At 46.8% G+C, this 25,285-nt stretch overlaps 1 protein-coding gene across 1 annotated transcript in view; it reads left to right on the top strand.

Moving 5' to 3' along the window:
* LOC119437544 (protein Dr1) overlaps positions 1-25,285 on the top strand; it is an 82,995-nt gene that overhangs the window by 20,765 nt on the left and 36,945 nt on the right. The window contains exon 4 of the mRNA XM_037704542.2: positions 24,013-24,176. Coding sequence (XP_037560470.1) covers positions 24,013-24,176 — 164 coding nt within the window. The remainder of the gene's footprint in view (positions 1-24,012; positions 24,177-25,285) is intronic.

Genomic DNA, 25,285 nt, shown 5'->3' with positions numbered 1-25,285 from the left:
AACAGCATTTATTAAATATGAACATGCCGAGCTCATTCTATGTCGCCATCGCTGCTAGCCTCGTCGCTATCTTCCTTACTGCTGACATCTTCAAACAGTGCGCTATATTCAGTACCATCCAGCGCATTAGAGATGCTGCATTTTTGGAAGGAGCGCACGTTGCGGCGCACGCAAAAACCATCTCCCGTGGCCCCCTCCAACGACAGACGGATGCCGAAGTTCCGCCCGGCTTGAACGTTTGACGATGCCTCTACGGCTAGCACAACTACTGTATTTACTCGATTCTCACGCTTCCTCGATTGTAACGCGCACCCGTTTTCCGTGGGGAAAAAGCCCTTTACCAGTACCGCGCACCTCATGCTTTCAAACTGAAATACAACTTTCTGTCATTTGGAAAAATAATTTCCTCCCGGTGCACTGATGTTGCGATGAATAAAAAAAAAGTCGCAGTTTCGCCCGAAAGGCGATGCATCGAATGCGGTAGCAAATTAGTAGACCGCTATTAACAAGCACGGTGTCACGCGCGCTCAAGCAAACATGAACACATCTCGCTCGTTGACCGCGGAAACGAACTGTCAAAACGCTGGAGACGAAGCGCGCCTTCGTGCTAGCACGCCTCTCGCTTCAGCGCGGCGAAAACACGGCGCGCGGCGGACTTTACCCGTCGCAGATTGCTTTCAAGATAGGGCCAAGGCGATCGTATCGCCGGAGTGGATTGTCGCAGATTACGTCCTGCTTCGGTCCACTGAAACCGTTCCGCATTGCTTTGCTGGCGAAAATCCTCTCCTTCTGTTTGCGCCAGTCCCGCTCGCAAGTTTCGGATTCTCCGAACGCCCGTGATGCGGCCCGATTTCCGTCCGTCTCCGCACAGATGATCACTTTCCTTTTAAATGCGGCATCATGATGAACTCGGTACTTCATGCTGATAGATAGAGCAGACGCTGAGAAGTGAAGGCAGACGGTAGACTATTGCCTAAGCACGTGTACTGCAGCACACGGAGGAAGCTTCCGCATGCTACGGTAGCTAGGCTCGACGCGCGTGCGAGGCGGCCATTCTGAAATGCCGACGCAGATTTAGGGTCGTGTTGAACGTGCGCGTTAGATTCGAGTAAATACAGTATTCGTTTAGAAAGCGGCACTATAGTGGCATCGCCCATTTGGTGCCATTACGATAACGCCACACCGCGCGCCGATGCTGCACCATACCGATACTACCGATACGACGCAGGTCAAAATGGCGACGTCGCTCGTGTACTTCAGTTGGCTACTGGTGCGGCTAGTAGCGGCTGCGATACTGACTTTCTAGATGGCGCTAACTATGTACCATATTTATCAGTGTCAGTTAAAAACTAGCGCATTTTTTAAAAATCCTCGAATCTAAGCCGACCCTGGAGTTTCGTATGTGATTATTTGAAAAAAACTATCGGCCTAGATTCGAATAAATACGGTATATACGTATGCCAAACGGCAGAGCCGCGAACGAAACCAAAACCATCGTCCGGGAAATCTTGGCGATGGCGTGGGGGCAAAGGTTGAGACGTACCGAAGGCAGCTGATAAAGTGTCAACTTCACGAGAGAATGCATTTCGCACCGCTGTTACAGCATTTTTCGTACATTGCAGCCGATGCCTAACCCAACGCGCGTGCCCAGCCGATCGCAAAACACTCATTTTTGCGGCACATACACCATCGCAATGAAGCGGTTGAAATTATCACAATTTCACTTAATATTTATGACAAAGTTGGCAAGCTTGCGCTTACCGGAAGTTTTATTTCCAGACGTCGGTCAGCCTGGATTTCTTACGCCTCACGGCAAGCAATGGCATTACGCGGGTCTCACAGTCCGTTAAAAGAGCCATCGCAATGTCATTGTCGTGGGTTCTGATAACTTTTCTGATGAAGTGAAAAGGATCCATTACTTTCAAAGCAGTCGCCGGAGTTAGTGTGTCTAGCGGATTGTCATTTTCCCCAGACGATGAGACGTTGGCATCTTTGTGACAGCAGCGGCTGCGGCCGCTCGGGCGCTATATCTTGAAAGCGACGTGCAACGTGCACAAAGCGAGCCGTTGCACGTCGCACAAAGCGAGCCCTCAGCTTTGGAACTAATGGAGGCTATGCGTGTCGCGCGTCTATTCTTCAGCTTCGAGGAAGACGCAGAGGATGCTTTCTGCCACGTTCGGGCGTTGGAAAACAAGGCTATGGCGATCGCATTCGAAGAAGAGAAACAGACAGTGATCACGCATTATTTTCGCAAGTAAATATTTTGAGTGATTTTCCAACAACCCGGTCTCAATGCCTGCTGTTTTTTCAATGAATTTCGTTAGTTCGAATTTCGGTTTAATTCGAACTCATTGGGCGTCCCCGCGAAATTTGAATTAACGAGCTTTTACTGTACTTTGAATTTGATTTTGTTCGCGAGAACCTTGTTCAAGCGGACATACAATCGTCGCAGCTTTGGAAGGGCCTTCTAATTTGACTGCTCGGCAGTTCCTATTTCAATTCAGTCCCAGTTTCGTTCTTGAAAAGCTTGTTGAAGCATAAATACCGAGTAAAACGCCTTCATTATGAAGGGACTTTTTTTTTTGTATTATACCCCTGTCAGACGGGCATCCGCAAACTCCTTTTAACTCTGTCGTCTTTATCTTGAGGGAGATGCATGCGATGTCACACAGTCGCCCTTCCACTAAGGGATTTGACGGAGCTTTTGGTCAAGGGAGATCGATGATCTCCCTCAGCGGCTGAAGGGAGTACTCTCGTGCCCATGCTTGTTGTTGTAAAGCTGAGAATTTAATTATGGTTTGCATTAAAAATAATGTCGAGTGTTATTCAAAACAGTTCTGTTGAAATAAATAAACGTTCAATTCAGCAATGTTTATGCTTGCTGCTGGACTATACTCTCGACCTGTAGGCTATAGGCTTTTCTTGACGTCTTTCACTTGGTCACTCATGACTGACACGGCACAGTGCACAAAATAAAAGCTCACGAGACCACAGTGCACGAAATGTTGAGTACTGTTTGGGTAAAACAACACAGAGCCATGCAGAGCCTACTCGCCACACCGCAAAGGAACACAGAGAAGCACAGGGTGGCTAGCGTCGCTGTCAGCACTGTTATTTTTAGCGAGGTGTATGTTTTTCGCATAAAATATAATAAATAGTATTTTTTTATGGAAGGAGCGTTAATTATAATAGCTGTGAGCGTAATTAGAAGTTACATTTTGGTAATTCTACAAACATCAAACGCCGCTGATAGCGCCTCTGGCGGCTTCTTTTGAAAACTTGTTATTGGCCGTGTGACATGGCCACAACATCCTTGAGGTCGAACTCCCTTAGGAAGTTTCGCACTCCCTTATCGTAAAGGAGTTTGTGGGTGCCCGTGTGACACGGGTATTACTTTCTATGGGCAACTGACGGGAAATCGGAAAATCCTCGTTGTAGGGCGATTCGACTGTACCATGAAAAATTAGATTGCACCTTCTACCACGGTCGTCAACCTTTGACTCTCGTCCTTGATTCTCGTACTGTTGGACGCACTCTGTGACCGATGAATTTTATTTCATCAATCTTTGCTTCAAGAGATTTGCATGACCAACTAGTTTGTCTATTGCGAGCTTGTTTGCAGCCTGTACAGATTCAATACTCCTGAATCGTGTTCTGGCCTGCTGCAAGGTCGCCTCAGTTGTAGGTTCGGGATTCGGTTCAACGTTGCCACGTAATATCAAAAGTAAAAAATAAAAGAGAAGCGACAAAACAGGTGAAACGGTCTTTTTGAACGGTGTTGCATATAGAAGTGCGACAGAACACAGTGAAACAATTTTTTGGGCGAAACCGGCAAGAAAAACAATGGAAAAAAATTAAGAAGATTCTGTATTACTAATCTGTATAAGCAGTAGAAACAACATGAAGATGAAGGGCCCTGTTGCAGCCATGCCGGTTTCACGCCCCACCGATGCACTGAAGGGGCCGTCCAGACTGTCCAGCTGGCAATCACTTAAATGTTTGTTTGCAAAAATCGCACATGCGCCGAAATCCAGATCGTCAGCTGGTGTCATCCTGCTGTCATCAAGTGCTATATCGGATGCACAGTCGTCAGCGCTTGTAGTCCTTGCAAAGTGGCTCCTTCCAATGGTAGAAGAAATGCCTTGGTTTCCCTGGCACATTGTCTCCTAGAAGAAGGGCACTGTTGCAGCCCTGCTGGTTTCATGCCCTGGCATGGCTGCAACAGTGCCGCTTTACCGTGTTGTGTTAAAACTGCCGAGGCTTGCTGATTTTGTTGGTTTTATGCGGGCCGGTAATCGTCACCCCAGCTGTCGCACAGTTCTTGTTTTAACAGCGAAGCTGTTCTAGCTAACCGTAAAAAGTGCTGCCGCAAAAGCTCGCCGAGCTGTGACGTCACTGCATTCCCTAGCAACCACCTTGCGAAGCGGCGTGTGCCCCGTGCACATGTTGCCTTGACATGGGACGTTAAGGAAAGGGAAGAAGAGCATGCGAAATGCTTGGGAGAGGGAAAGAGAGAGCGAGATGGAGACGGAAAGGAATTGTAGCAGCACCAATGAGGCAATGCACAGAGCTGCTGCCGACGCCATCCGCACTTCCCCGTTTCCCTGCATTAGCGCCGAACGTGCGGTGTGTCCGTGACTGCAGCAGGGCGCCTCTGGTGGCGGCTCGGCAAGTTTCGATCAGCCACGCCCCGTCAAGTGTGGAGCTTGTCCGTGACGTCACCGGGGAGATAAGCCACCGTGACGGCGGCACAACTCTCGTTGACTCTGTGGTGAGTACATCTCGCCTTGACATGGGACGACCAAAGAAGATCCGGACACCCAAAGGAGAAGCCACTCATCTCGAAGCGCACCACGCAGCCAAGTGACAATCTGCGCGTCGGCGGCGAGCCAATTCGGAATACCGTGCCTAGCAGTGCTTGGCATTTTCTAGCAAAACTTGGCCAAACCTAGTATAACATAGAAGAAGCTAGGTTGATCACCAGCTCCGCTGTTTACTCCAGCTTTGCACCGGTACTGCAAGGTGCCCACTTTTTTTGGACACCTATTTTATGTGTAGCGTCGCGTGTGTTGGAACTGTTGTTAGTTCACTTCATGCAGAACTGTTGGTATTTTTTATATGCGAGGTTTTCGCCTCTTTTATAGATAAGGGGGCTTAAATTCACTATTGTTTATCGGAATGACTACAGGCAAGTGCTTCAACAGCTTTATTCTTTTCACCCGAGGACATCTTCAATGTTGTGGTTTCTTAGGAAATGTTAGAAAACAGGGAGCTCAGGGCAAGGATTACTGTCACAGCTGTCCCCGATTCGTCGTCGGCGCGAAGTCAATCGACGGGGTAGACAAGCTGGTTGGTCGTTCCGTACGCAAGCGAGCACAGTGATAAGAGTCAGAGTCTGGAGTAAACAAAAAAACAAGATATTTATCGGCTGATAAATACACACAGATTAATAAAATACAATAATAAAAAAACACAAGACAGACTAACACACCTGAACTTAATCTAACACATTGATGAAGACAAATAAATACGAGCAATGAACAGTAGATATAAAAATGAAACAGTGCGAGGATCAAATACACAAGGATACACTTAACAGTTTTCACTAAAACAAAGTTCAAGAGCAATCAAAGTTCAAAAGAAAACAAATGGTGTCATACGCATGGCCGGGCAGCAGCAGCAAGTCCATAAACCGTGGAAGTCGGTGCACAAAGCTTTCCCAAAGAATGCTGGCGGTCCGATCTTGTCGAGGTGGATGCGAATAGCTGAGCTGGGTTTCCCGGGAGTCTAGATCTGACGACTTCCCTCAAGCAGGTTGAGCTAACTTGAGGTGACCTACCGTGAGCTTCGTTGCAGACGCTGGTTTGACGTCTCGTACGTCAACAAGTTCCTCGGAGTTCTGACGTGGCCAGGCGGCCCAGCCGATACTGGATGGCACTAGCCCCCCAACGGCTTCTCAGCAGCGCATAGGTTCAGCTTTTAGACTAAATAACAAGGCTCAAAACCTGCGCTTAAATAGCCTATCCTTTCCCTAGTTCCCTATGTAGGGAAACTGCCGGTATGTAGAGTTCTCCGAATTCACGGCTCCTAGCTCCTAACAGACTTGGCCGCATCCCTTTCACCATGGACGAAGAACCGCAGATCCTCCTCTCTCCCAATGTCAAGGGCCAAGGACGAGCCCGGCATACCACGCAGACATACACGCACACTTCTGGGTCTGTAATTGGCGTGTCGCGTCTCGAATGGAGATGGCACCCCATGAGGCCACGACGCTTTTGACGCCCGTAATTCGGCGTGTCGCTAATCAGCGTCAAAACCACTCTCAAAAATATGTTGCTCCGTGGCAGTCGCTAATCGAATTTATACGCCGCATAGTGAGTGCACCACGTTGTTGGCGACGGTTAATTGGGGTCAATAACCCCTCGAACTCTCGAAAATATGCCGCTTCGTGACAATTACTGTTTGACTTTCACTGAAAAGGTGGCGTCACCTTTTGGGAAGTCTTTACACTTTAATGCTGTTTGAGCAGGCTTACCATGCGGAGTGCTATGTTTGTTTCAGTCCCTTTTGCGTGTGTATTTTGTACTCAGTCGAATTCTTTCTTAGCTTTTGTGGTGCTGCAAAGGACCAAGCCCAGCCTTGACGCCGGGACCCATGTTCCTTGGCCGGCGCTGCTCCATTTTTAAATATATTGTGTGGCATCTCTCTCCCGTAACATTCGAAAAAAGAATACTACAAAGTTAGACTTTAGCTTTGTATATTTCCAAGCAGGTCAGTAAGGGAATTTGAAATTGCCACAACTGCAGTGGGAAATGCTGTTTGTCGACGTATGCAGCAGAAATGTATTGGCTCTACAGCGCTATCTCACACTTTTATTCACCTGCGCATGTAGTGACTTCATTGACTAGTGTACACCATTAACACCTTATGCCATGGCCATTAACAAAATCGCAATTACTCTACTTGAGGCGACGTTGACGGCACTTATTCGCCGATGTCATATGTATTCATCGGCATAAATATCGCTACAATGTGTGCAGGCATTGCGCCGTGCAGAATAATTTGAGATGCAAGTCTGCACCAACGTGTGCCTATTATTAAGGAACAGAAACAGTACTACGGCAAGGGTAGAATTTAAAAAATACAATCGAGACATTCATTTGGTCAACAGAACCAGGCATCTATTTGCATGAGCTCCAGTTCGTATAACTGGGCATCATTGCACTTGTATGCGGGACAGACCTGGCAGGTATGTGGACTACTAGTGATTGTCCCTAACTCCATTGACATCCTGTACGTGTCTGCTCTCATCATAGAGGCCGGCGCCTTTCCTGCAGCTGCCACCGTGGAAGAAACACTCTGGTATCCGAACAAAGGAGAAATTGCAGCCGCAAAGTTCAGCGATAGTTGCTGCAAAGGGTTGCCGTCCGCTACTGCATCCCGAGCGCACTTGCGCCCTCCAGGTGGCCATCGGTGGCGCGCCCCCTATAGGCCGTGCACTATGCGTGTAGATGTTTGGGAGAGAAACAGCATGCTGTCCGGGGCCCTTGCACAGAATTTCGACTACTGGGTGGGGGAGGTCCGTATTGGCACCGGTATCATTTTTGATTACTGTTATGTATCTTTACTACCCTGCGTTCTACTACCCTGCGATTACTGTTATGATCTGCTACCCTGCGTTCTTCCGAGGCTGTACAGTGGAATCTCGTTGATACAGTCTTACGGAACCGGAAAATAGATCGTATCATCCAATGTATTATCCAACCAAATCGTATTATCGGGAAAAGAAGCGTTCAGAAAAACGCACTATTATGCAGAGTCGTCCAACCAAATCGTATTATCGGGAAAAGAAGCGTCCAGAAAAACGCACTATTATGCAGAGTCGTATCAATGAGGTTCTACTGTAAACCCATGGGACCCCACGTATACCTATGGAGCGCATCGTGTCGCGTGTTGCAGACAGGCGGATGGACAGATTTCCAAGGGCAGTACGGGGGCCATCTATCTGACGTTTCACCACCAACCTGGGCCATTGTGGAGTCCATATAAAGGGTTGAGCAACGGTCTGCTGTGCTTGAGAAAACAGGGTTTGAAACCGTCAGATCAACTTGAGTCGCCAAGTATGTGGCAATGTGTGCATGTGCCGCTTTTCAACGACCCTCTTTCTCACCGACAGGGGTCACTGTAGTTGCGGAACTGGGTATAGTACCGCACTTCAGTTAAACTTTTTGACGGCAAGTTGCTCACTGGGTGTGTGCCGCTTTTCTATAAATGTCTGTGACGTCAACTTGGTAGGTGGCACTGGCTGGGGCACCACACTGTTTGTTGCCCCCCGGTCGGAAGATCGCCCGGATTTAGTTGCTTAGAACTTGGCAGGGTGTGGATGTTGTTTTCCGGATGGTCCTTGACTTTCCATGGTCAAGATCCATGTTTTCTTCGCCGTGCGGCGGGTTCACCACATGCGGGCTCAGTGTAGTTGCTCCTCCGGCGACTCGGTCAGATGGCCAGCATGGTTGTGGCTTTCAAAGCGCGCAGTGAAAAATCTCTGGTCCGCTTTGCCAAAAAATTGGTGTCAGTCAATCCAGAATGACTTAAGGCCCAACCACATGCGGGCTCAGTGTAGTTGCTCCTCCGGCGACTCGGTCAGATGGCCAGCATGGTTGTGGCTTCCAAAGCGCGCAGTGAAAAATCTCTGGTCCGCTTTGCCAAAAAATTGGTGTCAGTCAATCCAGAATGACTTAAGGCCCAGTGTAGCAAAAGTGGTGAAAATCCATGGGTTGACCAATCTCGGGAACGAAAGAATCGGGAGCCAATGTTGCCCATCGGGTTCAATACTTTTCTCGCACGCTTACTGCCAACTATCCAGCCATTGGATGCAGTTGTACTGTGTCAGTAAAAATGATAAAGCTAAAAAAAAAGTAATCAAAATTGGTGCAGAATCGCCTATTGCTTCACCACAAAGCACATTGTGAGGCAAAGTAGTTGCTACCAGTGGGAGAGAATAAGAAAGCGCAATCTCTTTTCCAGCAACCAGCAGATCGCTTAGGCACTCCGCATAGTATTGTATTGTTGCGGGTGTTTTTTCACAACCTAGGTTTCGCCTACTCCGGCGACATGCAAATCACTGTAAAGAAAACATTTTTCATGCAAAAATACCTTACAAGTGCAAATAATCCACCAAAATGATTGACCACAATTTTTTAAATAAAGAATTGGGGAGGGTCGAGCGCAATGTCTGGGACATTTGGCATGGAATGACCCAACAGCGCTTAGAACTCCAGACAGCCCTTCAGTTTGAGCTGTATTGCAAAATAAACTGATTACTATATGCTCTCTTTATATACTCCATAATTATCAGCTCCATAAACAAGAATTAAAGGCCTTAATAGATGCAACTGTTACCTGAACCCTTTGTGGTTCTTGGATATTTAAATGCACACAGCACCCTGTGGGGGGACTCTCACTGCGATGCAAGAGGGCAGTTCCAATTTTTTTTTTTACTGGGGCTTGTCTTCTAAATAAAAAAAAAAACCAACATTTTACAGTACAATAAAGTTATTACCATCCATTTACAGTACTGCTCCCAACACATACTCCTTCATAAATTTGACCATAGCATCTCCGACACTCGTGCCGTACATTCAGTGGAATGTTATTAAAAACCCCCATGGCAGCGACCACTTTCCTCTTGTGCTGAACACAACAAAGCAGGTGAAATGCTCGCCACATGTTTCTTAGTGGAAGGTCGAATCAGCCGACTAGAAGCTGTACCGAGAAGAGCGCGTTTTTCCCGTGATGAAATATGTGCTAAAGGGCTCCTAAACCACCTCAGATATTTTTTAAATATTTCAAGTAAACGCGCATCAAGTTCAGAATGCCGTCATGATCAACGATGCCAAAACGCTGCCGCGCTACGCGCCGCGGGTGCGCCACAAAATAAAAAAAACAATGCCGTCCTCCTCTCCTGGCTTTTCCGGTATCCTCAGCAGTCGTCACGATGTCACCAGGGTGCATCTGGTGATGTCAACGGCCGCAACGATGTCCATTGGTCGAACAAGAACCTACGACTTCCGGTCTGTCTGGTACCAGGTACGCGCACTCCCCGCTCTTCCTCGTCGTGTTGCTCGCTTGTGTGCCCTCGTGAATCGGTAATTACAGCCTGCAACGCAAGTGCCAAATCAGTCACATTCCAACACAGTCATGCTTAGCGGTCTGATTAGCTGCGCTAACAGAGTGCAACAGTGTTGGCTTTTCCAGACGTGCACGCAACACACGGTCTATAGCAGCACACTTTGCATGAGCACGGGCCTGCATAGCAGCAACAGCGGGTAGCGGAGAAGCGCTGAGTCGTGGCTATAAGGCCCGTCCACCTTACCGGCACGGTAACTCACCGCACGCTGCTCGCCATTCGCAGGCCGCTGTTCGGCTGCGGTTTTCCTTGCGAACGGCGAGATTTCCTTGCCGTAGAGAGGATGAGACCGGGACCCGTTTGTGTTGCAGCCTCACTGCCACTCCCGGTGATCGCTCGACAGCGCCGATATCGTCGCTAGGCCTTCTCCGGTTCACTTCAAAGCTAAAGCGAACGGCGCTTCAGAATGAATCACCGATACTCACAAGCTGCAATATTTTCTTACCGTTGTTGTAGCTCTTCGCAATAATTGTACAGAAAGAAGAAAATACGCTGATATTAGCAGCGCTGTCGGCTGTAATGCGAGCACAGATGAGCCGGTCGCCTGCCGTCGGTAGCCGTGCACTGCAGCTGAGCTTGACAAGTATCCAAGCTCTCGTTCGTGTTTCACGTTTGACAATGGATATCGTTTTCATAAAATGTACAATTTATGCATCATTTATCTAGGGGAAATTATTTTGCTTGGAACAGAAGCTGCAGCCGATGTTTGCGTCGCCGGTGGCGGAGGCGCACAGCTTCGCGGTCGTCGATTGACCCATCGATCGTGTGGCGGGCAGTGCGCCGGCCAAACTGCCGTCTTCTTTAGACGCCTCCCGCGCGGCAGGCATTGTACGGCACGGGGGCCGGTTCGCCGTTGGTGTATTTGCCGCTAGCCTGGACATGCTTTAACTGGAAGTGGACAGTGTTTTTAGAAGCGCGTTGGCGATGACGTATGTCACGTGACATTTGGACAAGTTCTGGGCGAGAAGGAGAGACCAGCCGACGAGGAGAGTAGTGAAGGAAAGAGCGAAACGAGCGAGGGCTGTGTTTCCATAATCAAACGCGTGTAACTAACTCCGCTATTACGGCACCATTTCAAAAAATTATCGAGGCTACATGTTCGTTATAGACTCGTGCACAACTGCAACACCACAACTAAGTTTTGACCTCTGGGTGGTTTAAGGGCCCTTTAACAGCCTTCGTTGTTGATTCTGCTTCTAAATGCATCGCACAAACAAATAGACTCTCTATCAAACGTTGTGTTCTGTGGTGTAAGGAAGAGTGTAGAAAAGTGCGTAAGAAACAAAATAAAGCATGTGGGCTCCTTCGTGACTCTCCCACTGCAGAAACTCGAAATAATTTTAAATGCTCTAAACCAGAGGGAAGAAAGACGCGCAGACAAGCCAAGCAAGAAAGCTGTAAAAAGTACGTAACTCGTATACAGATGAGAAAAGAAGCCTTGAACAGGGTTAGAAGAAGTTAGAAGAATGCAAGGTCCGCCGTTAGTAAATGATAAAGGAAAAAGCCTGCAAGACCAGGTGAATTCTCTCGGGATTCGGTTTAAGAAGGTATGTAGTTCTGCAATTTGTTCAAATGAATTCCTAAGGCACAAGGAGCTGATAGAGAGGAAGGCACTTGAGCGCAGATGCAGGTCGTCTTATAGGTGAACTCCCTGCAGCGCTCCTGCAATAAGTCCGCGCCGGGACCTGACCGAATCGTATATGGAATGATTGAGTGCCTCCGCCCTGAAATTATTGGAGAAGCGATTATAATTTCCATCCTTAAGGAGGGAAAGGACCATTCTTTGTCGAGCAGCTGCGGACCGAAAGCCGTTTCTCTGTAAGGTCTTTGAAAAGAGGATCAACAGAACTCATTTCTTTGAAAGAAATAACTTTTGCAACCAGTGCAGTTACTGGGAAAAGCTAGGTGCATAACAGACCATCTTGTCAAAATTGAGTCAAGTATTAGAAACATATTTGTACACAAACAGTTTTTTCTTTTGATGTTTTTAGACATGGAAAAGGCCTATGATGTGACATGGCGCTATGAAATCCTGCAAGGCTTGTTGGCCATGAAGATCTTGGGAAAAGTTAAATATAATTGAGAGCTGTGAAAAATACCATTTTGTGTACGAAGTGGCAGTACTCTGTCACAGACATTTATTCAGAAAACTGGTGGGGGCCACATGGTGATGTGCTGAGCTGCACACTCTTTGTGGTTAAAACGAATTCCCTGCATGCGTCTTTGCCACCTACAATGTTTTACTGTGACTACGTAGATGATGCACTTAACCTGGCTAATAGTGCTGGCCACAATTCGTTAAGTGGCATAAACGGTCAATTGCAGACCGCAAGGTGTGATGATACGGAGAATCGGATGTGTCGCTGCAACTTGTTTCTTGGAATGGAACACTAAGATAGTCAGGATGGGTAGCTTCGGAAAAAAAAACTAATTCATTTCTGTTCTGAGAAGCTTGAAATACAAATAACCAGCACACAATTGGAGTGTGTACACAGGTTAGGAGTGTTCGGTGAAGGTAAATGCAGACCGATTATAGCCGAGTTTACTTTCTTTAAGGGTAAGCAAACCGTCCTAGCACAAGGTAAAGGAATCTGCTTTTTCAATTGGAAAGCACTTTTCACCATAGACACGAGAACCTAGAAAAAAGTTAATGAGTTTGTGAAAAGTTAAAATAAGCCTTTCAAGCTGCCTGTGGACAAGCTTCGCATGGGAAAAAAAAAAACTATACCTATGAACACTCGACTAAAACGATGGTCTTATTTTCCAGATAGCTAGCTCAGAGTATCAGCTCATGCGTTCAAGAAAAAGCCCAACCAGGACTGCCAGTATGTTCATTATCACTGTCTTTCACTAAAATTCGAATCCTGCTGCCTAAGTGTGATCTGGTTTGCTCTTTCCTCGAAGATACCTGTTCTGACATACTTTTACTGAGATGTGCCTTTGTCCTGATATAACCAGGGGTGGGACTCCTGCGCCAAACACGGAAAATTGACCGAATTTCTGCCACGCGGCACCAGAACAGCTTCGGCATGTGTGCCCCGGCAGTGTCTGCGAACAGCGAGTGGATTTGTTCCCCGAAAAAAAAGTGCAGCCGATCACATTCTGCAAACTACGTGACGGCGCCTCTCGCACAGTTTCTTGTGATTTTCAGGCTTATGCCATTGGACTTTTCGGCGCTTCCGGCAAGTGGCTGGCATGCGCACGCCCACTCCCAGCTCTTCTCACTGCTGTCAGAACGGTCAGGGCAGCTGTATTTAGAGTGTACTAGAATACGGTTGATTGGGCCAAGCGGCGCAGTGCTCCCTAGCTGAGGCGCAAAACAACGAAAAGTAGGCTGAGGGCACTGCGAGCGAACTAGATATATAGGGAGGCGCGCGCTGGAGTGGGTTCACAGCGGGCGGGCATCTCTATCCACAGGGCCAGTATTGCGGGCGAGCTCCACCACTGGAAAAGCTGGCGCCACAGTCGGCGTGACGGGGTATAAGGGACACAGTGGCCGCGTCGTCTGCAACGGAAGTGAGCTGAAAACGATAGTTTAGTCCCACCTGCGCTATGGTTAAGTGGGGATGTTTTCCCGCTTCGGGTGTCTGCTTGACAACACTGGAAAGCACTATAATAGGTATGTGACAGCGTTTGAAGGCGTCCGACATGGTAGGCTATTGTTCAGTACCGCAGTATTGGGTGCGTACGCAACGGAGCTCGGTGTTTAGCCTTCACATGTACCCGCAGGCAAAGAAGTTGCATGTAGCTTGTACCAGAGTCCTTCCATGCTTTTCTGGTCACGAAACTGCCGCCTCAGTTTCATATAGAGCCAGCGCCCGCCGCTAGAGGCGCAACCGTGCATGGGAGGGCATGCGAACGCCGCTACCGCTGTGGTTGTGTGTGGGGCAGCCTCGGTATTCTAGTTTTCTCAACTTCCACAACCGTCGGTTTACTTTCATGTAACTATTTTTAACATTCCACATGCTTAAATAACTGCCTGATTGCGTCTTCTGCCATGATATGAGCACCCGGGACGAAAAAAAAGCCGCTCATAACATGGAGCTTGCGGCGGTCTCGGACCAAAAAAAAAAAAAAATTCTGGGATTTTGGGTCGGAACCGCCATACGATTATGAGGCACGCTGTAGTGGTGGACTCAGGATTAATTTTGACCACCTGGGATCCTTTAAAATGCACCTAAATTTAAATAAACGGGTGTTTTACATTTCGCCCCCGTCGAAATGCGTCCGCTGTGCACGGCCAGGCGGTCTCAGTCCATATTTCTTCGTCATCGCCGTTCGCCTCAACACTTCGGTAGGCTCCGCTGTTTAATATTTGCCTGAAATTAGACACCGCGCATTCGCACAAAGCGCCAGTGGTCCCACTTATCACCAGATGCAAACATATGGGCTGTTGCACCCCCGCAAGTAAGCGCCAACTCTCCGTTGCGCATAGCGTCAGATTGTTCACCGAGCACAGCTGTTCACTTTCTGTTAAACTGTGGGCAGTATCTTATCCGGAGATCAAAAGTATGAAATTGTTATTGCAAAAGACTGCTTCTGTAGAATGCTTAATGACAATGAAAAGGAAATTGAGCTGCTCCGAGCGCTTCAGATTTCTCTGCAAAACGATGCCATTTCTGAATGAGATTTAGGTAGGATAAATGCAAGACAAAATTCACTACTAAATGTCTTCGGTGCGGCTTTTAGCAACGGATTAAGGCGAACGTGAAGTGTTAGGACCTGCACAGTTGAAACTAGCTGTATTGTAATTAGGCAATTGCCTTAGCAAGCAGTCCTTTAGAAGCGTCAGTAAGCCCAACACTTATTCAAGCTGCTCCTGGTTTCGACGCAGAAACGATGAGACTAGGTATTTTGGTTCTTAATGCGCAACTATTTACAGGATGTTAAAATGTTGTAATCACCGGTCCTGATATTCTTATCATGGCCGAAAAAAAAAAAACTGCTTTATAATTCGATTAAGAAAAGAAATAAAACGTGTTGGTGCAAAAACAACATACAAGCATGATCATTTATTTATCATGTAAAATAAGTGGAGCGAAATACAAACAGCACAAAGAGGTGTCCGGTCATGAATGTTCCACCATTCACAATGCAAGAAGTTGTTAAAAGCACTGATATAATAAGCATAAAGATATAATAATCTGATGTAATAAGCATAAAGAAAAAAAACACCAGGAAACAAACACCAGCAAACGAATGGCAATAAATGCACAATGCATAAGATTGTTTCTATAAACAAGAAAGTGTAAAGCATAGGCATTTCATAACACATGGCAAAACAACTCTCAAACGAACACAAGTAGCCACATCACAAATACAGCAATTAAAAAAATATGGCTGGTTAGAGATACCACTATTCCACTTCTTCAGCTTTTACCTAAACATGCACACACAACTTGCTCAACAAATCATAATGCAAATATAGGTTTGGGCTTCGTGAGGTACGCTGGAAGGCCTTCAAAAATCCTTGGAACGGCGTTAGTCTTCAGCGTCGGCTGCTCACGCTCCAGCGACACGGCGTCGCCGTTGATGTTGAAATTGTACGCAGTGACGATGTCGGAGGCGTCGAAATGTTTCGCGTATACTTCGATTCGAAGTTAAAACCGCCACCTTCCTGCCGCGGTATGGCCCGCTTCCATTTCTCGCCCTGCTCCTTGTCAATAGGCAAACGGAACGACACCATTTCGGTCGTGCCCTTGTAGCCGGAACGGCAACCCGGCACGCAACACGTGTTCGGCATCGTTGTCCCACCCCGCCACTTCAACTAAACAGTCCAGCACTCGAAAAATAGCGCAGCACATGCACAGAACGCACCCGATCACTCAGCTCGCCTCGCACTGCGCAAGCGTTTCGGTACGCGAACGATGCCCTCCGATGCGTAGTGGCGCCGCGTCGCGGCAGCTTTGGGCAGCGTATGAACCTCTCCCATAGCGTGACGGCGGAGTTTCGTGACCAGAAAAACATGGAAGGACTCTGCTTGTACTTAGAACCGGCAAGCAGCCATCGGCTACAACTTGGGTGTGTAGCAAGCACTTTCGCGAGGGAGATTTCTGCTACGGCGTTGGGGCTGTGGTGTTCGGTGAACAGCAGAAAGCGCGCACTGAGAAGCTCGCCCGCGCGTGCTGCCTGGTTAATGTCATGAAGGTTTCGTCTATGAACTTGTTGATGCTATATGCTGGCAAGTTCACCAGAATGGAAGGGGAACAGTAAGAAGCACATTGAAAGAAGCATGGCATATTCCCATGTTTGTGTTAGCACCAAACAATGAACGTACTGAATTAACAAAAAGAAGCAGCGGAAAATTTCTCGCTGAGAAGACCAATAAACGTACTGTGCGACGCAACTTGAGAAATAACGATATTGAAACGTCCAAGAATTTAGGAAAGAAAAAATGATTGAATCGTCGCGATGGCATATCAAGGGTCACCGTATAGCATCGAAGTCCCTAGTTATAACGAAGTTAATTTTGAACAGCTCTGATAGTGTCGATGCAACAATGGTTGCTTGCGTGCAGTCAAATGCTCATATGCTGCGGCCTAAAGCTCACGGCACGGTGCGAAAACGCGCTTGTAGCGAAAGCGGAACATTGTGCACGGACATATGCATGCAGATGCGCAGGTGGTCGCTGTGAACCCGTGCGATCGCTGCATTGAGACTTCATTCTGTTATGCTTCATTTGGTTATATGGACGGTACTCTATAAGGACATATTTCACATGGTCTGCTCTCTGCAATTGCCTACCTTTCACGCAAGAAGCTGGTTCAGGGGACTCCGTCATGGCGACCGCGCGCAATGGGTGTTCACTGTACATATTCGGTAAAGGGATAGCGCCTGTAAACTATTATGCACTTTCTGTTTGCCCAAGATCATTATTGTGACAGTAAGAAGCTTCCCTCGCTTTGAGAGTACTTACAGAAATGGCCAGGAGGGCTCCCGCATTGTTTTTATTGAGTACCGACAGCCAAACCTATGAGGAGCGTGCCGCGTTATCCCTCATACTACGCAAGCGAGACGCTTCTGCCAGATGGCGACTCCGTAAGTCATTGCCCCTAATACCTTAAAAATATTCCAATCTGTTTTTATGCCTATACGGGTGAGGCCTGAGCCATTTTGCCACATCGCAAAGGGCTAATGGTGGATTTGTAATAAAAAGTCGCAGTTTTGCCCAAAGGCGAAGCATCGATTGCGATAGCACATTAGAAGACAGCTATACAAAGTAAGGATAGTGGTTTTATCGGCCGTATAAACTTGTAGACATTAGCTTACTAAATTAGCAAGCATAGTGTCGCGCGCGCACAAGCATACGTGAACGCCTCTCACTCGATGAGCGCGAAAACTCGCTGTCTAAACGCTGGAGTGAGGAAGCGCGGCAGCAGCATCGAGCGAATTGACCTATTCGCACTCTGTCCCCATCGCAGACCACTTTCGAGAGCGCGCTGCTGCACCATACGCAGCAGCAGGTGCTGGAGTGCCCCCTCCCTCAGTGCCCCACACGGTGCTTTGCGCGAAGACTGTGCACTTCCTCCCCGCTTTCCTCCCTTGCGCGCATGAGATTGAACAGCCATTGTTGGCTCGCCCTCGCATGATTTCACTTGCACATACGGCATAGCACCTGTGGCGACAATGTTATCGCCCCTGGACTTTTTACGGAACATCACAGCGACGACGGCAGAGATGCATATGGTTGCTATCACAATAAAGACAGATTGGAATAGTTTCACGTTATACCAGCCCATGGTTGATTGCGGCTCTCTGGGTCTGCGGTGACATATCGTGACCCATAAATTATGTTAGCATATCGATTGGACACATAAATTGAGAACATTTTCTGCCATCACCATGAGCGTCGGCACGGAAATATATAGTTTGATTGTAGTTCCACTGATGTTTTCGGCTTTACAGGAAAACATGCGCCGTACCGCTGCTCGACCCACTCTTCCATATTCTAGTACGTGCTTTGTGTTGGTTTATTCTCTGTTTAATTGTGTTTTTGAAGTGCGCTGGCCATATTCCACTATTCCACCAAAATTTAGATTAGCCTGCTCCAAAATGCAATTTTGTCTGTGGCAAACTGCTCCAAAATGCTCCAATACAGTTTGGTTTTAAGTGATGCAACCTCGCCATCTGTGAGAGACAGGTTCGGCTTGGTCTCAACAAAGTGTCAAAATGGGAGTGGATTTAAGCTGAATCCGGGTGAGATCTCCTGCGTTCTGTTCAAAAGAAAAAGAAGCCTGTTCCGAGACCCCTACAGGGATGTGATTGCTGCTCCAATTGCTCTAAGCTGCTCCAAAAGGCCAATCCTGCTACATCATGCTACATTTTCGATAATGTGCTCCAAAGCTGCTCCATGAAACTTTGGGTAACAGCGCAAACAGACGACCACAAGAAGGGAGACACGGACACCCTTCTTGTGGTCGTCTGTTTGCGCTGTTACCCAAAGTTTCAAGATGTACCAACTCGCCCAAAAAGAAATATTGATAAAGCTGCTCCAAAAGGTGTTTTCTGCTATATTTAAAAACCAACTAATCTAACAAGCGACATCATTCATCGCATGCAGTTGTCATGTGTGCGCATGGAGGAAGTAAAATGTGGGCGCAAGACTAGGGCTACTACGCACTTGAAATGTGATGGCTCCGGCCATTGCTGAAATGGTTCTTGCTCCGAAATGACTGGGCAGTCCCACCCCTCCATAGTTTAAAAAAGGTCGCCGTAAAAATAGGCACACGCATTTTGTTCAGCGCAAAGGACAAGCTGTCGGCGCTATGCCTACAAGAAACAACACAGAAAGCCTCGTGTTGACTGCGCATACGCATTTGTGTATAAGATCCCATTCAAGTGCAAACGCTGCTACATTGGCCAAACAGCCCGATGTTTGAATGGCCGGCTGAGAAAGCATGCGTACTCACTGAAAGGATCTGTACCCAGCCATTTAGCCCATCACTGCAAAGAATGTGGCTGCAAACCTCTCTTTGAAGATTGCACAATACTAGCTCACACAGCACACATTGCACAATACTAGCAATAGAACAAAGAGCACGCGAGGCTTGGGAAGCATTTTGCCTTCAATCGCACGGAAACTCCTGCATTTGCGTACCCTCTGTTTCTCTGCATAGCTGTGAGATTAACTACTTGTTAAAAATGTGATAGCCTGCTATGACGACGTGCGTGATGTGATGATTTCATTCCCTTCCCGTGCAGAAATTGTTTTTTCTGTCCTTCTGCACTGAGCCTGTGTATTGTATATATCGCATTCCCTGCAATAAACCAGTGGATGTTAGTTCAGCGCCTTGTCTGTCGTACTAACTTCGTCCCGTCCTAGTGCTGTTTGTTCCCGTCCCAATGATTTACCAGCCAGCCCAGACCAGCACACTCCTTCTGGTCACCACATCCAGATGACCCAATTCCAGTGTTAGAAGCAGTATGAAACAGAGCCGCCAGATTCATTTGTTCCAACTAGTACAACCAATATTCCAGTGTCACTCGAATGAAAGTACACTTATCCCTTCAAGCATTATGTACCCATAGAGCAATCGCTCTGTTTTGCCTGATACACAAATACATTCGCGGCACAACACAGCACAAATTGCCCCTTGTAACCCCACTACGTACTTCTAGGCATCGTCATAATCATCTCTCTCTCACATGAATATCCGGTAGAACCAAAGCTTTTAATTCCTCGGTGTTGCCAGGAGTCATTGCTCTCTGGAATGATCTTCCTGATAGCTTTGTTTCCATCACTAACCGTGAAACATTCCGCAAGAATTTGTACTCTCACTTGTAATGTTCTGTGTTCAGTATTGCAAAAATGTTTTTTGCAGTCATTAATAACGTTCCTTTGTTCCTGTTTATACTCTATGTAATCTTGTTCGATTTCCTCCCCATCACTCAATGTTCAGATTGGAACATGTGATGTATTTATAAATAAATAAATACAGTTTGGTTTTAAGTGATGCAACCTCGCCATCTGTGAGAGACAGGTTCGGCTTGGTCTCAACAAAGTGTCAAAATGGGAGTGGATTTAAGCTGAATCCGGATGAGATCTCCTGCGTTCTGTTCAAAAGGAAAAGAAGCCTGTTCCGAGACCCCTACAGGGATGTGATTGCTGCTCCAATTGCTCTAAGCTGCTCCAAAAGGCCAATCCTGCTACATCATGCTACATTTTCGATAATGTGCTCCAAAGCTGCTCCAAAAGGTGTTTTCTGCTATATTTAAAAACCAACTAATCTAACAAGCGACATCATTCATCACATGCAGTTGTCATGTGTGCGCATGGAGGAAGTAAAATGTGGGCGCAAGACTAGGGCTACTACGCACTTGAAATGTGATGGCTCCAGCCATTGCTGAAATGGTTCTTTCAGAACTAAGAGGCACACAACTTTATGGAAAAGCGCTCTGCTGGTACAGCAAAGTCTTTTCGCGATGTCACTTTCCTGTAGTTTGGTCAAGTGAGTGCATGATGGCTGAAAATTTTGTTAAATGGGGGCAACTCGTTGCACATGCTACTCTTTGTTGCACGGCTGCCATTTTGCTGTTTTCGGCTGGTGTAGCTTAGCGAGCGAGCATTGCGCACTCCTAATGCTCTTCCGTATTTGAGTTCCCCAAATTTCCTTCTCTATGTGCACTTCTACAGTTCTGCCATTTTAGCGCCCAGCGTCCTGCAAACTGGAAAGCTAAAGTAGAGATTAGAGAGGTTTGTGGTCATACTATCATCGTGATGCTGTAGTAGTCGTACTGTTGTTATCCCAGCTTCATCATCTAATTTTCGTCACACCATCGTCTTCATACAGATGTCATCCCATTGCCATAATGCTATCGTAGTCATTACTTCGTCATCATGCATGGGATTCACATGTTTACGCGCCACAACGCTGTTAAGATTTGTGGTAAAAATCTGCTTGTTTCCTGTTAAATTGAGCTTCATCCTTCTGTAAGCTCTCTTGCTTCTCTCAAAGGCAATTTTTCCACTTGGAAATATGTATTTAGATGCTCCAAAAGCTTGTTTTTTTTTTTTTGCTCCAAAACACATTTTTGGCTGCTCCAAAAAGCTGCTCCAAAACGGCCTTGGCCAATCACATCATTGAATGTAAATGGACAGCAGTTATCTCTAAACACACAGCACATATTTTAGGCGTCATATTAAACTCAAAACTAACCTTCATTCCGCACATCAAGCACCTCAAACAGAAATGTCTACAACCAGTGAACCTTCTTAAAATGTCATCACACGAAACATGGAGCAGTGATAGGAAATGCCGAATGAGCATGTACAAGAGCCTCCTATGTGCTATCTACCAAAAAGGCTTACGGATCAAGGGATCCGACAAAAAGCTGAATATCTCCGCAGCCTCAAAACGCAGCCTGGTATTCCCATTTCCAGCCTCTACTGGTGTATGCGAACGACATTGTGATGTACGATTTTACTGGCTACTTTTATAGGTTGCTCGGATATTTAGCGTTTTCCGAGATCCCGTGGTCCGTAAACTTTTTTCGCCGATAATACATCTTTGGGCTTGTTGCTTGTTCCCCATTTAAACAATCCGGCTAGCCACAGGTGCCTTTTGGACTAGTCCGATAGCGATGAATGGCCGCTTCATCTACATTGATCCTATTGCAGTTTTACATTCTTTCTGAAAGTAAATTCGAATTGTGTGCATCCTTTAAATTCTATCATAAATAATACCTCACATGTTGTACTTTCTCACTGCGCATGAGGAAACTCCATGAAGAAATGGGTTTCTCACTCCTCAAATTTAACCTAATGTCTCCAGCTAAGCTGCCACCACCGTGCCGGTGGCAGCTCGGGCTATCTGACACATTGTCTGTTGAAGTCACTAAGTATGCTGCTGAGATGCACATTCAAATGCACTTTCTGGAGCTTCAATCGAAATACTGTTGCCCAGAATTTTGCACAGACGCATCAAAGTCTAATGCCGGTATCTCTTGTGTGGCTGTCGGCTCTGCATTTTCGGAATCTGACATTCTGCACCCCGAAACTAGTATCTTCATTGCCAAGGCCATGCAGTAATGTTGGCAGTGCAATATATTAACAAAAAGCTACCAAAACCCATTATATTTACAGACTCTAAACGTCGTAAAATCTCTGTCACTACATAAACGCAAAAATCCTGTGCTTAATGAGCTTTATTCAGTACTGTGCATGACAAATGTATCTAAACAGCATGTCATCATATGCTGGGCACCGAGGCATCAAGGCTTGCAGACAGAACCACATCCATAGCAACAAAATGACAACTCTTTCGTAGCTGTTCCTGCCGTAGCTTTGAAGCCTTTCATTCGCATAAAGCTTGAGCTACTGGCAACGTTTATGGGACGCTGAAACCTGTAATAAACTGCACTTGATAAAACCACAGTTGGGCAATTGGCCATCAACAACAAAATGATGTGCTGTTCTGTCATCTACGAATAGGACACGCATATGGCACACAGAATTACTTCTCTGGTCGATGTGGTGGGTTCTGACCGTCCTTCACAATCTGCTGGAGTGTTGGAAAGCAGAAGCTGAGAGAGAGAATCACTTTCCTTTAGTGTACTGGCAGCACATCCATCTGGCAGTGTTTCTTGTTGTGGAAACATTTTTTTGTCACCAAAGCAGTCTTAAGCGATGTCCTACATGCCCAAGAAATTCGTAGCACATCCTCTCATTAGAGGGTGCTGCCATGATAGTATCGCTCTGTTAAAAGGCTGTAGTGCTTCTTTGGTTACTGACAATGTTTTGTCAGCCTTTTGCAATGCATCTCATGTTCCTAGTACACCTCATTACTCATTGCCATAAGTTTATTACATATACATTTTACACACATTTAGGCTCCTTTGCAGCCGCATCATGTCATGTAATTCATTGTTACATTGCCAGCTCATTAACACTGGCCTGGCGCTCCGTGCTTGGCGCTCTCGGCACAAAACGTCAAATTCATCATCGGTCCTGTTGACCTTGACGAACCTTTAACCGACAGAGGAGGCATCGTTTGTGTGATCCCTTCTTCAGGCCGATAATGTATGAGAGTGCATGAGGCAACTAGCGCTGGCAGAGCCAAAGGGTGTGTTCCAATTGTGGCCAGCATCGGAGACTGTCTACGTAGACAGCTAAGGAGAAAGCCAAGACAGCTTTGAGGCCATGTAATGGAACGTGTTTCGAACCATCTTGATGACGTATGAAAGAAGTGTCTGCGACGAGACGCCACCTCGCTGCGACAATAGAAAAGCACGCATTATTTTTGTATTTGAAGTCCTTGCGCCTGAGAACCTATGAGAAACACGATGTGACTTACATTAAGGGCGTAGAAAAGCACGCATTATTTTTGTATTTGAAGTCCTTGCGCCTGAGAACCTATGAGAAACACGATGTGACTTACATTAAGGGCGTAGGAAAGCACGTCTATGTTTTCTTGTGCGCAGAAGATCTTGTTTGGCTTTCCAAGCATCCTGCTCAACCGCCATCTTGTTTGGACAGGAGAGTAGCCTGCATCGTTTCTGACTTAAGTGCTGTCTTCGCGAAGCTGTCTACTTTGACGCCTTCGTGAGAATTGGAATGCGACTTAAGATGGCCGCTGTCCACTGAGCCGTCTACTTAGCCCTCTTAGGCGAGTATTGGAACACAGCCAAAGTCTCCGCGTCATCAGGGGGGGCCCTTTTGTTCCACAAACAATAAAGTGAGGCGCTTGCTTGCACGGCATTGCGCAGGTCTCCACCGTATATTTGAACAATGGAATAAGCGGTCACGAATTGTTCTACTGTATTCCAGTTTGGCACGAACCGCTTTGTGCCCAGTATGAAAGTTGGTGCTGCATCCTATGTTTCAGCGCTGGACAGCCTGGGTTTTGGTGCATACCGGCAGGATGCCGAGGCGGTGCTCAAGGACTGCAAAGCGGTGGCAGCCAAGCGGCGGCGTCAGAGCACACGCCTTGAGAACCTGGGCATCCCCGAAGAAGAGCTGCTCCGGCAGCAGCAGGAGCTCTTTGCACAGGTCAGTTGGCACTGTTTTCTGGGCTGACGCTGTGTAAGTTGCACGGCTTAACTGAGGAAATTCTGCATTTTCCTTTACCGAATCTACTACTACTGTAAGCAGTGAGGTCTAAGCATGAGGGGACTCAGATGAGCACCACTATGTGCTACTGTGAAATCGTGATACTGTTCTTGTTGTTTCCATTCCAGCAATGCACATCAACCACTCAACTTTCTTCAAATGCAGTGTGCCTATATCGAGAAATGACCATTCAGTGACCCATTGAGGGAGAGGCTTTCTCAGTTTCCTACCATGGGGAAAATAGGTGTTTTTTGTATGTTACGGCAGATGTTTCTTTCTGAAGGAACTCAATATTTAATGTAATACATAAACAAAAACCAAAATGAACCCGCTGCGGTTGCTTAGTGGCTATGGCGGGATCGAATCCCGGCCACGGCGGCCGCATATCGATGGGGGCGAAATGCCAAAACACCCGTGTACTTAGATTTAGGTGCATGTTAAAGAACCCTAGGTGGTCCAAATTATTCCAGAGTCCCCCACTATGGCGTGCCTCATAATCAGATCGTGGTTTTGGCACATGAAACCCCACAATTTCATTTTGTTTAAAGCTAAATGAATGCACTTTTCACACATAAAAGTTCTATTAACGAGATGTATGTCATAAAAAAGATATACATTTTTAAAATCGAGATTGTGCAATAAAATTGAACAAAGTTTGTAAAGACACACTTGGTATCTACTAAGAAAAAAATGTTACGAAAATTATAAGATATACAAAATGTATTGCCACCTATTAGGCAATATCTCCCCAAAAATCAAAATTTTTTATTGAACAGGTATTTTGCTACAAAAATTTAACTGCAAACACTACAGTTGGGCATGCCGGGCTGCGACCACCGATGTTCTGGGCTGGTTTGCGTCGTCGTCGCTTTCAGACTGAAAGTCTGACGAAAAGTCGGCGTCCTTTGACTCGCTGCTATTCGATGTATCGATAAGATCAGCCGCAGAGGCAGCGGAATTGCGATAGTTGCGATCTCCCGACGCGTGCGCAGTTTCCGGAGCCGGGCATTTTTGCATTCTGCTTTGACTATTGCGAAACTTCGGAGCGC

The sequence above is a fragment of the Dermacentor silvarum genome, chromosome 1, assembly GCF_013339745.2.
Source record: "Dermacentor silvarum isolate Dsil-2018 chromosome 1, BIME_Dsil_1.4, whole genome shotgun sequence".
In the NCBI taxonomy this organism is placed as follows: domain Eukaryota; kingdom Metazoa; phylum Arthropoda; class Arachnida; order Ixodida; family Ixodidae; genus Dermacentor; species Dermacentor silvarum.
This window is presented reverse-complemented; position numbering and strand designations above follow the sequence as displayed.